The sequence below is a fragment of the Crinia signifera genome, chromosome 4 (assembly GCF_055691185.1).
Source record: "Crinia signifera chromosome 4, ASM5569118v1, whole genome shotgun sequence".
Taxonomy (NCBI): Eukaryota; Metazoa; Chordata; class Amphibia; order Anura; family Myobatrachidae; genus Crinia; species Crinia signifera.
Genome location: NC_139220.1, coordinates 113,764,754 through 113,780,317, shown reverse-complemented (window position 1 = coordinate 113,780,317; position 15,564 = coordinate 113,764,754). Strand labels below are relative to the sequence as shown.

General features: G+C 43.5%; 1 protein-coding gene across 2 annotated transcripts in view; it reads right to left on the bottom strand.

The window, feature by feature from the left end:
• Window positions 1-15,564, bottom strand: part of LOC146074318 (stabilin-2-like) — a 324,893-nt gene that overhangs the window by 47,326 nt on the left and 262,003 nt on the right. For both annotated transcript variants that reach the window (XM_083182261.1, XM_083182263.1), the window contains exons 53-60: window positions 14,858-15,004; window positions 14,343-14,399; window positions 13,512-13,638; window positions 7,448-7,597; window positions 6,496-6,600; window positions 5,053-5,160; window positions 4,167-4,360; window positions 961-1,102 (exon numbers count right to left, since the gene is read on the bottom strand). In XM_083182261.1, the coding sequence (XP_083038387.1) occupies window positions 961-1,102; window positions 4,167-4,360; window positions 5,053-5,160; window positions 6,496-6,600; window positions 7,448-7,597; window positions 13,512-13,638; window positions 14,343-14,399; window positions 14,858-15,004 (1,030 nt within the window). The remainder of the gene's footprint in view (window positions 1-960; window positions 1,103-4,166; window positions 4,361-5,052; window positions 5,161-6,495; window positions 6,601-7,447; window positions 7,598-13,511; window positions 13,639-14,342; window positions 14,400-14,857; window positions 15,005-15,564) is intronic.

Below are 15,564 nucleotides of genomic sequence, written 5' to 3'. Positions count from 1 at the left end.
CAATATTATGCTTCCCTTTCTGCATACTTCACTACAAAGTGGTTAGGATGAGGGGGGCGGCACAGGACTACACAAAGAACCGGAGTCATCTGCTGGATCTGAAGAGTTGGAAAGTATGTTGGGACACTCCCTCTCACAAATCTAAATCTCTCATCTCTACAATACGTCTTGTTGAAGATCAAATATTTAATGATAGAATGCACTGATACCCCTTTCAGAAAAATGGCAAAATCCCGGGATTTTGCCCCTGCACACGCACAATCCCGGGACTAGCGTATGTCTGAATGGCTCTACCCGGGATTTTAGTTGTCTAAAATCCCGGGTCATGTGCACCTGCAATAGACCCAGGATTTTTAAAAACCCAGGTTTAAACCGGGTCTAAAATCCCGGGTAGTATGCCTAAAAGGGGTATCACAAAGAAAACAAATAAAACAGCATTAGTTTAAAACCAAATGACAAAAGCTGCCGAGCTGAGCCCAGCAGATTTTGCCATTTGGTTTTAAACTAATGCTGTTGTATTCGTTTTCTTTGTGAGTGCATTCTATCATTAAATATTTGATCTTCAAAAAGAAGTATCGCACAAATTGTGTCTGTCTGGTCTCCAATTATCCTAAAATTCTTCGATGTTGGAGACTTTGTTTTATTCTAGATACCACTTTGGATATATGGAGTGATCCTTTCCTGTAGATGAAATCCTAGCAATTAGGTCCTGTTATTTATTATTTTCTGCATTTAGAACTAATTGTATTGGTAAGAATCTGTTTGGGAAGACCACCTAGGTCTTTTTTGCAATAATCAATGTGGGAAATACTTACATGTTTATACACTAAACAGTATTAGTATTTATTAGTATTTTACACACTATTATCTAACTTGTAGTTAGACAATTTGTGCTATTTCACTGAATCAGCTTTTCTAGTGATGTCATACTAAAGGCATTGTTATCTATTACACACTCACCCAAAAAGTGCAGATCAACACATAGTGCATCTGTGTGGCATTGCCCATTATTTTGCATGCATCGGTCAATGGACAGTTCCTTTAAATCACAATTCATACCATCACCAATATACTGATCCTTACAGTCACAGTTACGTTTGTCCTTTGAAAATATTAAATACAAAATTATACAGGATTGTGACTGGAATGTAAAAAAAAAAATGACCATGTTGACTTTCAGAATGCCGACAGGTAGAGAATGTCACCGTTTTTGGTCAGAAAATGTCTGAATGTTCAAAATGTCCACATTATACATGTCTACAGTATGAACATTTGAGCTTTGGGGATAAACTGCAGGAATTAGGGTACAATAGTATTGTTGATGTTCCCACTGTCGACATGCTTTAATCATGTAGACAATATGGGTGAGATTTAATAGGATGAGAGATTCAGAAAGTGAGATATTTGGGAAGAAATCTCCAGGTTTTTTAAAGCGGCAATCATTTACACTGCAAAATCAAACTGGTCTTGCAGTGCAAATGATTGCCGCTTTAAAAAAACTGGAGATTTCTTCCCAAATATCTCACTTTCTGAATCTCTCATCCTATTAAATCTCACCCATGTTTTTGGAGCAATTCAGTTATTTTTTAGAGAAACATAAGAAATATTAGACCATTCATTTCAGCTTGGTCAAAATTGCCCAAAAAAAAAAATGTGCATGCATCTACAGAAAGACTTATAGAAATAAGTGACATTGTTTTCTTAAATCTTATCAGCAGATTACGTAATATCATTTATTTTATTTTGATTTAATTTTGATTTACAGTCACACAAAGTGATACTGCTTTCACATTGCAGAAATGGGTAATGACACGGTATTCTTAAATGGGACTTTAAAACGGGTCTGAGCCTTGAGACCTTTCACATTGCAGGTGAAAACCGTTTTAAAAATCATTTAATACCATTCAAACATTCAACCTGTTTAACCCCCAAGGGACACGTTTCAAGCCATTGAAATAGAGCTGTTCAAACTGCCAAAAAAACGGCTTTAAAACATGTAGGACTCTGCTTTTTAACCGTGTTGAAATACCGGTTAACTTTAACCGGTAAATCAACTCTGGCACTTTCACATTGCAGCCTTAAACGTTTTAAAATGGAAAAAACCGTCAATATACCGTTTTAAAAGTGCAATGTGAAAGGGGTATTACATATTTTATTTTGACCATAAATTTGAATGATATGGTGCCCATACACATATCCCTTGAAGCTCCCTGTGCGATAAATCGCATCTCAAGGTTTTTTGGGGGGGCATTCGACATGCATACAATCATGTGAAAAATCGCATGCCACTTTTGACCTGAAATCAGGGCCCTTATTCTGATCGGTGCGGATATTCCCGCTTGCGTACGGCCCGCCGATGTTTATCGTCTGCGCATGTGCAGAGGTCACTCTGCGCATGTGCAGGCGATTTCGCCGCATGGATTCTTTATACGCCGCACAGGGGGCGTAGAGGGGCGTGAGGGGCTACTTATCCTCATTACCCTATGCATACGCCCCGCGTTTCATGGGCGTTCCCATGCAAACGCGGGGCGTATGCATGGTAATGAGGCCGTGACGCGTGGGTACGGGGCGGGCATCTGACATCGCCGGATGTCAGCTGCCCGCCCCCATACAAGATTTCACACGGACAAGTGTCCGTGTGGTCTTGTGTTGCGGGACCTGGTGGAGCGTGCGGCCCTGCATTCGATGTTCGGCGACCATCGAATGCAGGGGCTGCTCCCACCATGGAGGAGGCGTATCCCCGTCCACATTCATGCGGACCGCCACATATCCGCATACGGACGGAGGTGGCGATCCGTATGGAAGGCGGGGATTCGCCAAGACGGACATCACCGCATATTTCTGATCGGGCCGCACCGATCAGAATAAGGGCCCAGGTGATGGAATGAGGGCTGGGCTAAATAAACTGTCAGATCGCACATCGCACTGCAATAAATCTCATGGGTTTAAAAAACACATGCGATAAGGATTAAGGCCCTTATTCTAGTTGAATCGGACAGATGCGTATTTCGGACAGGAACTGAGTGTTCTTAGCCCCGCCTACCATACGGATCGCTCATACCATCCGAATGCGGCAAGACGCCGACCAAACGGACCACGAGTGGATATTTCATGTGAACACCTCCTACATCTGTGGGAACCTCCCCCATCCTCCGATGGTCGCCGACCATCGAATGGTGAACCAAGTGGTCAGGCAGCACCGGTTTCTCCAGATCACTCTGACATTTTTCCAAATGAAAGCAGTGATATGGGCGGGCAGCTGACATCCGGCTATGTCAGCTGTCCGCCCCCCACACGTGCGTCACGGCTGCATTACCATATGTACGCCCAGCGTTTTCATGGGAACGCCCATGAAACTTGGGGCGTACACATATGTTAATGATCCTAAACAGCTCCTCGCGCCCCCCTCCACCCCCTGATCGGATGGTTCCATACGATCATTTTCTGCACGGAACTCACGCCGTGTTCGTACGTGTGAGGCGTTCGCACATGTGCAGATACTCCTCCGCACATGCGCAAACACCAACCATCGGCCTTTCGTCCTCATTTGGAGCCATCCGACTCAATCAGAATAAGGGCCTAAGTGCAGCACATAATATGTGAGATTCGACCAACGTGCCCTTGCATCGCGTCGGGTGACACATGCGATTGGCATGCGATTTGTCAGTGAGATTTATCGAAATAGCACGATTGTACCTGAGATCTCACAAGAGTATGGGCACCATAAGAGAAAGAAATGGCACAAGTAAACAAACATAAGTATCAAGGAAAAAAGGAAGGGTTATAACTGCGCTATGTGGGTAGGTGACAATGAGAAGGTCAATACCTTAAAATGTATATTTATATAAATATTAAGGTATTGACCTACTCATTGTCACCTACCCACATAGCGCAGTTATACCCCTTCCTTTGGGTGTGGTATGTCGTTCCGACAGTCGGGATCCTGACAGTCATTAGCCCGACGTCGGGATCCAGTCCGGCACCCCTTCCTTTTTTCCTCATTACATATGTACACGGGAATGACAACCCCGTTTTATATAACTGCAGGTTAGCACAGCAGCTCACCATTAAGCACCCCACCAGATACTTGTTCTCTGTTTCCATCCATTTAAACATAAGTATCAGACTACTATATTTTAAAGAAATTAATATACTAGTATACTTACTGGTCCAGTCATAGTACAGATTGCATGTTCACTACAACCGCCATTCAGTCCATTAGCACAAGGGTTAATGGGTATACACACTTTGCCATCTCCACTATATCCCTTTAGGCAGCCACAAGTAACTTTAACACCACTTTGTGTACATTTTGCATGCTTATCACATTCACCGTTATTTGTCTGGCAAAGATCGACCACTAGAGGAAAAGAAAATGCTACATATTGTTATAGTTTGGGCATCAGACCTCGGAGTGATAAATTAGAGAACTGGGCTCCAGGCAACACTTAAGTTTTAAGTAAAAATAGTAATAATTAAGAAAGGAATGGAAAGCTGTATCCAACAGAAGAGAGGGAAGAATAAGAAAGGGAAAGTCAGAGGTGGGGTATGGAGAAGGGAAGGAGAGAGTGAAGAAGGATGAGGGGGAGATTGGCAGCATTAGTAATCAAGGGGAAAGGGAGGTATGGTGAAATTGCTGATGGATCAATATGTAATAAGGGCAATAGACTATCAGCATGTAAGGGGGATGCCGATGTTGTCAGAAACCTTAGGAGCCCCTGGGGGGGGGGGGGTCCCAAGTATTTACCATGAGGGGCAACAGTATTACTACAGTAGCTGCTAAAAATATATCAGTTGCTTTATATTTTTGTGTGTGGTGGGAATGAGCTTTGGCAGCTGCATATTTACATTCACAGGACTGTGGTGTATTCCCTACAGTGCATTTCTGTAATTAATCTGGTATACTAGTAGTGTTTACTTTATATACATGGGCCCATACAACTGCATTCTCCTGATGGGCCCTTGTCTCCCCTGTCTGACACTGTTTACAGATATTGGCTAGATGTTGCAATGAAGCCTTGTTGTAATGGGAAGCGCTATGTACAGTTTTACCTTTGCAAGTTCTTCCATCTCCCTCATAAAACCTTTTACATTCACATAAGTTATCTTTCTTGCACACAGCATCTCTGGAACAAGGAGGAGAGCAGACAGGCGGCAACACTGTAATAATAAGAGATAATTATCAGATTTATTTTACTACATGGCCACAGGGACATCGTGGGTAGCATATTTGTAAGGGACCCATATAGAGCCCGTGTAGATAGTACACACAAATACAAATAGGGAATGAATATAGCAACGGCTCCCATATACACGTGTGCACCCCATAGCCTCAAGCTGCATATCCAATTGTAGCAACAGCCTCTACTGTGGCATTGTGTCTGACTCAGGATTAACAATATACTGTATATACTTGTCATAAATCCTAAGCACTACCAAGTCGCACTGGTAGGTATTATTTGCATAGTGAGTGACAGGTAGTCAGCATTTGGGGGAGGTAATAGAGGGTTGCTTAAAAAAAAGCAGGCATATGGGGACCGTTTTATGTACATTTCTAGTCAGCCACTGCAAATTCATTCACAGTGGGAGAGGTCCTAGATCTTAGGAGAGTCAGTCTGTCCAAGACAGCATTAAGTTTGACAAAAGGTCCGATAGTGCAACTGATATATGCATTTGATGCTTCCACATATATGTGAACGGCGGATGTGAGACACCAACAGTGGCCGTCTCTGGATGAGACATTATCATATTTTCACAACTCACCTGTGAGTAAAATCACAACGGCCCGTGCACTGTGTGCACCACTGACTAAGGTCCAGGATCAAAAACATGTAATAGGTACAGCAATATACATGTACCACAGTGCCAGGGTGAGGTCATGGAGTCCATGTCACGCCAGTATTTAGATTTCGTTAAAGCATTTGATACCGCACAAATATTGATATATAAATATACTCGGACTAGGGATAGCCATCATCTGGATAAGGACTTCATCATAAGCACAGGAAGATTCACCATTGCAAATTTTACACCCTCACCAATATAATGTGTCAGCTATAATTATTATAATGGGGTAGTTGGTCTATTTATCCTTTATGGGGTCAGTAAAGGTATATTTTCCTCTAGCTGAGGATAAGGGGGAAATTTACTAAAGGAAATTTGTAAAAAAAATAGGTGTATTTGTATTTAGAAATACACTTATTTTTGACATTTACTATCCCGAAAATACGACAATTCGTATTCGTGTTCATGTGCTATCAATACGAATACAAATTGTCGTATTTTCGGGATAGTAAATGTCAAAAATAAGTTTATTTCTGGATACAAATACACCTATTTTTTTACAAATTTCCTTTAGTAAATTTTCCCCTAAATGTCAGTTTCCTCATTGGGGTTTGTTCTACCTTAGTTTCAGTGAAAGCTTTGATCCCACTCAGTATACTGTATTTTTATATTAGGTACATATAACAGCATAGTAAAATAATGAAGAGAAACCTAGTTTGGTTTCACAACGTTTTCCAGTCCATCCGTTCGTACAAGTACACATTCCGGTTCCACTGATGCCCTCTTCACACTGGCCATTCTCTGTGCAATCACAGGCTGCAAGACACAAAGCAATACCTCAGTACAAAGTTACATTATGGGAATCAACCAAGCAATAGCTATGCACCACAACATCAATATCCTGGAAGATCTGATTACAGGGTCCTCAAAATGAAAAGACATAGAAAACTAACTCCATTGGTGGAAGCCCCATGTTGGGAGTAGTGCGATGATGGGAAGAGGTCCATGACCAGAACCTTCATACCCAATCGATAGTGCAGATAGCCCACTGGTCTGTCTGCTCAGAAGATCACCATAGTGGTGAGTAGGAAGAAAAATAAATAGTAAAACATTCAGTTTACCTAAGCAGCCATCTGTAGTGCACCTACCGTATCTTACTAAGGCACGCCTACAAGGAGGAGGTACAGAGAGGAGGAGCAACATTACATATAAGTTGTAGTAGGATGAATGCCAAATCCCACATTGCATTATTTCCTCTTTGAGGAAAACCACTAATCTTGGGTATAGATGATACACCAAAATTAGTAGTGTTTCTAAATGGGGATACAAATGGCCCTTGTATACATAATAAATAATTAATAAATAAATCATTCAGCTCATATATGTAATATATTTTAAACTACATTATATTTTAGACACTATTTTCTTTTAAGGTTCTAGCATTTTTATAATCCTCATAAAACAACCTACATGATAACATCAAGTCAGTGTCCACTTGTGTCCCTCTAGTGACAACCACGGGACTGAAAGTAGTCCTCATCTTCACCTTTACATTGAATTATTCTAGATTTATATACGCAGCCATAGTTCTATAGGACCCTGCTTCTTTCACCCTAGAGAGCCAGTTCCATTTGCAAAAATAGAGAGAACACATTTTACATACGTTTACATTTTGCTCCATATCTTCCTGGTGCACATGATTCACAAGCTGTTCCATTAAATTCAGCATTGCATTTGCATTCTCCGGTGCCTGCATATCCATCATCGCAGGTTCCATGATTATTACATGGTGTCTCGGGGCTCCCAGGACAGGCTGACCAAACAAGATGTACAGTATTGCATGTAAATATACATTCTAGCTAATCAAAAAGATTTATATAGTAAAATAAAGTGGATAACGGCCAGTGGCGTAACTATAAATTTTGCTCCCCCCTGCCAAAAAGTTTGTGGCGCCCCCCCCCCCCCACACACACACACACACAGACACATAACAAGTGACTCTGGGGGCAGCCCATGATAAAAGTGTGCTAACTGCACTGAAACAGCTTTTTTGCATTGACCACACATACTTCTACAGTGGCAAACGCAGGATTTTCAGAAGGGGGTTCCCAGAGGGGCGGAGCAAAGCACAGAGATGGACACTTAGGTGACCCAGTTTATGCCGGGTCAGTTAAAGTATTATAGATAGACCAAATGTAAATAAATAATAATAATGTAATAATAATAAAAAAAAAATAAATATATATATATATATATATATATATATATATATATATATATATATATATATATACATACATACATACATACATACATACATACAGGGGCATCAACAGCAGTGTAGACCCCTGGGCATAGCAATGTATTGGGGCCCCTACCGATCCTCCAGCGGTAGGGGTGGGGTTAGCTTTGATGTCCCGCTGGTGGTAGGGGGTGTTATATAAACCGCTCAGCATGTAGGGCTCAGTAATTTCCACTTATTACCCCTTTACTGCACAGATGGTGGGAGATGGGGTGGGAGAAGGGGGCATTGGGTTGAATAAAGGGGCCCTGATACATTATTTCCAAGGTGGTAGAGGATGTTTAATATGCAGAGGAGGGGTGTGTAGTGGAGTGGGCTTATTGTTCATAATTTTCTGGTGCGAGGACAGCTTGCTTGACTGCAGATATCTCCAGTTCCCGGAAATTGATTTCTTAAATTTTAATGGAATTAAAAACTAGAGAATCCCACCTACCAAATGGTATTGGGGACTAGGGGATCAGAGTTCAGGAGGCAGAGCAATCTGCTAACGAGTATATAAAACTACATACCAGGTGTGTGGAGCTGGAGCAGTAACAAGCTGCTGGAAGGCTGATATCTCTGGTTCTGGGAACAGTAGAGACAAGCTATTATGGCCCTTCAAAGGGGGAGAGTCCCAGCTTTTGGAATATACCCTCAGAAAAACTCTAAGTCAGCCAGAACCTGAAATATCTGACTGGTAACAACAATTAACATGCTTGGATGGGGACCACTGCTTTGAAGTCAGATATCTCTGGTTCCCAAGGGCCGATTTTTACAATTCTTGTATCCATGGAAAGAGGGGACCCTCAGCTTTCAGGTGAGGGCCCTTAGACTCCTGGGGGGTTTCTGTGTACTCAGAAACCCCCACCTGCGTTCGCTACTGTTCTATGCTAATTATTTCTCATTAATACCTCCGGTCTATGTAGAGATGAAGCGACACTCCGCTTTGCCATTGAACGCCCTAGTATTTATTTATGTACAGTTTCGTACAAGGTATATAGCGCAGCAGATTCCGTTAGTTTTGTATATAGCACAACAGATTCGGTACTTGTGTATTATCACTGCGCCCAATTTCCCTACTTACGGCACCGTAGGGAAATCGTATCGCATGCCATTATTGTATGGCATGCGATGCGATGCGATAAGATTATTGTATGTAATGTATTCACTGGTCAGTGAATACATTAAAAAGATAGGATGCAATAAAAATCGCATTGCATGCCATTACTGGCATGCGATAAAAATCGCATCCTATCTTTTTAATGGTCAAAGTCAGTGAATACATGAAAAAGATAGGATGCGATAAAAAATCGCATCCCATTGTATCGATGCGATCAGATGCGATTTTTTATCGCATCCTATCTTTTTCATGGTCGCATGCAATTAGGTTTGAATGACCCCCCCACTATCCACGCCACCCCGAAGTGTGGCGAGCGCGTCCGCACGACCATTTCATTCCGCCACTATACACGTCGGCGTGGAGTTGATTTTATATTGTGTGGTGAGCGCAGCGAGGGGACGTGGATTTCTTTACATGGATTCCGCGTGCGCTCGCCACGCTTCAGGCTCACTATATAAAATCAACTTCACGCGAACGTGGATAGTGGAGGAATGAAAAGGTCGGGCGGACGCGTTCCGATGCGCTCGCCACGCTTCGGGGCGGCGTGGATAGTGGGGGTAGGGTCATTCAAACCTAATTGCAGGCGACCATTAAAAAGATTGGATGCGATAAAAAATCGCATCGCATGCCATGATTTTCTTTAATCGCATCCTATCTTTTTCATGTATTCACTGACTTAGATCATTAAAAAGATGGGATGCCATAAAAAAATCGCATCGCAACCCCAATCTAGTAGAATAGACGCTGTGCGCATGCGCACAGCGTCTATTCTCGTATGAAAATGAGGTCGCGGCTAATTAGCATAAGCCGCTCCCTCATTTGCATACGCCCCCCCCCCCCTTTCGGGCGCTCGCACGGCTTCGCCGCGCGAGTGTCCCTATTTCTTCAGATCACAAGTTGGGAGGTATGGTAGTGGGTGCCATGATAATACACAAGTACCACAGATTCTGTTGCACTATCAATAGTACACAGTAATAAAACAAACTGGGTAACAACAGACAGACTTGGAGGTAAGAGGGCCCTGCTGCAAGCTTACAATCTATAGGGACAAAGGAGGGAAACACAAGGACCGGCACATAATATAGCATAGTGGCTGGTAATAGCATAGTGGCGAATATGCACAAGCCTCCATAGGAAATGCATTGGGCTAAGGCTAGACACAGCTGTGTATTCAGTTTCACAAGTGGCACAGCACACGTGTGCCTGGATAGTAGGTCTGTAGATGGACACTCCCGTGTCCAAGACTTCTTATGGTTCAGGCCCCACCCCCCAGCACATAAAAAAACAGTGCCGTTTTGTTTTGTTTTCTTCAAATGTAAAGCCCATTACACATTATGCCACACACTGTAATGCCCATTACACATTATGCCACACAACGTAATGCCCATTACACAACACAATGCCCATTAAATATTGACACACCCTGTAATGCCCATTTTATATTACACCACACACCATAATGCCCATTACACATTATACCACACACTGAATTGCCCAGTACAAATTATACCACATACTGTAATGCCCATTACATATTATACTGCACACTGTATTGTTCATTACACATGATGTCACATGCCACAATGCCCATTACTTTTATGCCACATAAGTGCGCTTGTATATGCTCGTTGCCTGGAGTTACATGTTCAATGCCAGGGTTTACATGCTCCTTGCCATAATGGGGGGGGGGGGGGTGACATGCTCCTTGCAAGAGGGATTACATGCTCCTTTCCTGGGGGATTACATGATTGTTTCCCAGGTGGGATAACATGCTCGTTTGCTTGGGGATGCAGGCACACATCGTGACAGCACTTCCGTAATCCGCACTTCCGGCTAGAGCTGGGTAACCTTAGAGATGCTATTGGTGTAGGGTCTCCTCTATGGTGGCAGCCAAATTTGAAGGAGCGCAGGGTCTCTGTCTGTACGTGGACAGATACTCTGAGCCCCTGAGGTGCCACTCCTGCTTGCCCGATTATTCTGGCTCCTGGTTTATTTGTTGAATTTAGGTGCCAGATAGCCAGGGATCCAGCGGGGATAGCTGGCAGAGGAGACCACATCTCTAACTTGGTGACACCCCACCGTGATTTTAAATTCCACTGGCTCTGTACACGTATAATGCCCCCAGTAGTGCCATTTACACAGAGAATTACCCCAGTTGTGCCATTTATACACAGAATTCCCACCTAGTGCCACACGCACACACATAATGCCCCAGAGTGCCACACGCATAATGCCCCCTGTAGTACCAACATGCATAATGTCCCCCCGTAGTACCAACATGCATAATGTCCCCCCGTAGTGCCACATGCATAATGTGCCCCCGTAGTGCCACATGCATAATGTGCCCCCGTAGTGCCACATGCATAATGTCCCCCCGGTAGTGCCACATGCATAATGTCCCCCCGGTAGTGCCACATGCATAATGTCCCCCCGGTAGTGCCACATGCATAATGTCCCCCCGGTAGTGCCACATGCATAATGTCCCCCCGTAGTGCCACATGCATAATGTCCCCCCCGTAGTGCCACATGCATAATGTCCCCCCCGTAGTGCCACATGCATAATGTCCCCCCCGTAGTGCCACATGCATAATCTCCCCCCCGTAGTGCCACATGCATAATCTCCCCCCGTAGTGCCACATGCATAATGTCCCCCCATAGTGCCACAATCATAATACCCCCATAGTGCCACATGCATAATGCCCCTCATAGTGCCACATGCATAATGCCCCTGTAGTGCTACATACATAATGCCCCCTCAGTAGGGCCACATACACATATGCCCCCGTTGTGCCACCTACACATATGCACCCATATGCCCCCTTAGTGCCACATGCATTATGCCCCCCATTGTGCCACATGCATTATGTCCCCATTGTGCCACATGCATAATGACCCCCATAATGCCACATGCATTATGCCCCCCATTTTGCAACATGCATAATTCCCCCATAGCCCAAACGTGATGTCCCTCCATAGTGCTGCATACAAAGTGCAAGTCGGGACTCGGCAGTGCTGCAGCTTATACTGCATCTCACACAGCCAGGGGCAGAGGAAGACAAGAGGGGGCAGTTACCTGGAGCCGGCGGAGGGTGGGACGGAGGCACCGGGCAGAGGGGGACCTAGCTGCTGTTGGACAAAGCTGGCATGCCGCGGACGAAGGTGCCGGGCGGAAGAGGGACGGAACAACAGCTGCCGGGCTGATTGGGTGGAGCTTCCACTGCTAGGCAGAGGAAGGACGGAGCTCCTGGCCTCCATTGCGCTGATGCAGATGCGCACTTGGGGGACGGAACTCTTAATGCTGGGAGCTCACTGCCGCAGCATTGTCTTAGACATAAAAAAAAAAAAAAACGCTGCATGGGTGCGAGTGGCAGCTGCCCCCATTAACTCCTCAGCCCCGGTGCACCGGCAGTAATTCTGTCTCTGCACGGCGCCCCCGCAGCCCCCGCTCCCCCAAGCAGCAGCGGGGGCTGCCTTACAGTATCTCCACCACTGGGCGTTGAGGGCAGAGGCAGCATTAGAGGTAGTGGATGCCAACATAAACACATCATCTTGGACTATAGATTGTGGATTATCATTGTGAAGGTGCAAGTTGAGTTAGTGGCTGCTCACATGTGTCGTAACCATAATTGGATCTAGTGTTCATTCTAGCACCCGCTATCTTTGAAAACCCATGCAGTTCCTCTTCCCTGCCTGGGGTGTTGCTGTCTGCTGTTGTGCTTCATGCACAGTGTGGTCTGTATATCCGCACTAATATGCAAACCAGACCTGTGCTAGAATCACAAAAGCAGACAGTGACACCCCAGGCAGGGAAGAGGAACTGCATAGGTTTTCAAAGATAGCGGGTGCTAGAATGAACACTAATTGGATCATAATGGATTGGATCAAATTGAAACATTAAAATTAATTAGCACACATGTACGAATAACTGATTAGCATAACAATGTACACTCAGTTTGTGGGGAGATGAACTAAGCCCTAAAGAGTGATAAAGTAGCCAGAGATAAAGTAAAACTGATCAGTTGCCAACTGCCATGTTACAGAATGTTTTTAAAAAATGACAGTTAGGAACTGATTGGCTGGTACTTTATCTCCGTCCACTTTATCTATTTCCAAGGCTTAGTACATATGCCCCTATGTGAGTGGATTTATTAAGACACAGTGGACACAGATAAAGAACCAACACACCTCCTCCTAATTGTCCATGTTCAAACACAGCCTGTAATGTGGCAGTTAGGAGCGGAATGGTTGGTACTTTATCTCTATACATTTAATCTCTCTACAAGGCTTAGTACATAGACCCCATAATTAAGGCATTAGAACACTGACCTTGGCAGTCTCGCCCAAAGTATCCTTTGCAGCACTTGGCCGTCCAGAGTACCATGGTGCATTCCTGGCGACAGCCCTCTACAACTCTACTGGAGCTCACCTCATATTGACACCTTGACTTTTGTCCCTGTATAATAAATGTCAAATATCATATTTTTCACATACTTATTATAAATAGGAAACCTGTGCATTTCCAATATCTACATATTCCTTTATCTATAAGACTGACATTTTCCACCTTCTACCGTTTTTTTTACTTTTGATCCCCATAAATAACTGGTTGGCAGAGTGTCCATTGCAGGTTATTAAAGAGAACCGTGTGCCTGAACACAGCAAAAAGATGTTCCGGTACCAGACAGATAGCTGGAGCAGGAAACAATGCGGCTTCTCCAATGCATTCTAGATTTTATTTTTATGTTTTGTTTTTTAAATCAAACAAATATAAGATTTCAGCACTGGCAGCACTATTGATATAATGGAATTCAATTGATGGTGACATTGGATTGTAGTGTCCATGTGTGATTAGACATGTAGAAAATTGTCTGTATGGACTTTGTTATATATAGAAGGTGCATTAAACAACACACTCTTCCTACATTGGTCAGAAGGAATACTCACTACCTTGTGCTGTTATGGACTCTCACTTTATAACTCTGTGGGCAAAAGCTTACATTTGTGCTGGATTTGCAGATGACTAAATTTACAGAGTGTTTGCTGGGCGCACGCATCCCAGACTGTGGGTGGCTTAGGACGTCTTTCCACTGACCCACTGAGGTATATTAAGCCCTGCTGTGGAAAACTTTGCATGCATGTTACTTTCCTGCATATTACCTTGGATTTACTTCCTGCAGGACACTTCGGGATGTGAAAGCACAGGCCACAATCCCCCTGTTGAAGGTAAATATTGCATCTGTGATTAGTGAATCCAGGTCACATACAGGGCAAATCTGTTTCATGTATTCATTTTATGTATGTAACAAACTGAAAACACACAAAGCAATAAAGCTTATATATTTCATTGCGTGAATATGGATACACACCTAAATATTCATTTGTTCAATCTGTCTGGTGAGATCATAAATCTGGTAAAGGATTGGACCAAATGACAATCAACCATTTGCTCCCAAATTAACAAAAACTATTGTTTGGATATATTTGTAAAATATCAAATGGATTTAACCATTTTGTCTGAATGCCCATTGTCTGTTTTCCTGTGTTTGGGACAAATGATTGATTTTCATTAGCTCCCATATATTTCTGATTTTTGTTCCACCGGACAGATTGGACAGACAAATCTTTAGGTGTGTACCCAGCTTAAGTCATCCCAGCAATAAAGTGGTACTTACTGTCATGTCATAAGCAATCAAGTTGTCACATCGACCTCCCAAAGTAGATGGAGCCAGCAAGCAGTCAATGCCATATGCTATGCCACCATCAAACACAAGTTGTCGCTGGATAATCTTGCACTGTCTGTTGTCCAGGAAAATTTCTCCCTGGAAAAATAAAATATGTTCCTACATAAAAAGTTTCCACAGATAATATACATAATGGGCCTTATTCAGATCTGCGTGCATTCGCACGCAGATCCGATGTTGGCCATCTGCGCATGTGCGTTCGCCGGGCGGGGTTTGGTGGACTTGCAAGGCTGCGAATTCGCAGCCTTGCGAATCAACCTGAATAAACCCCAATGGTCCTCATTCAGAGGTGGACAGACTGGCTGTGTTAGTCACAAAGTACTACTGATTGGTGCTTGTCTAGGACCCATTCTGCACATGCCTGTACATGCCTGTGACGGTGCGGCAGTAACCTTTGCTCTTAGTTGGTATCGGCAATCTTATTTATTAATTCAGTATTTTAGAGACTGAGGTAATTAAGACTGTATTATATCTCTTAAAGGAGGTGGACACCCTCCCTTACACCTACTTTGGGTATACTAGGCAGCGCCATTGTGGATCAGTTTTTCTATTGTAGTTCTCAAATGCAGACTGTTATTTTTGAATCACACAAAATATAGCTTTTTTTAATTCAGACCCACTTGCTAGGCAGCACTTGA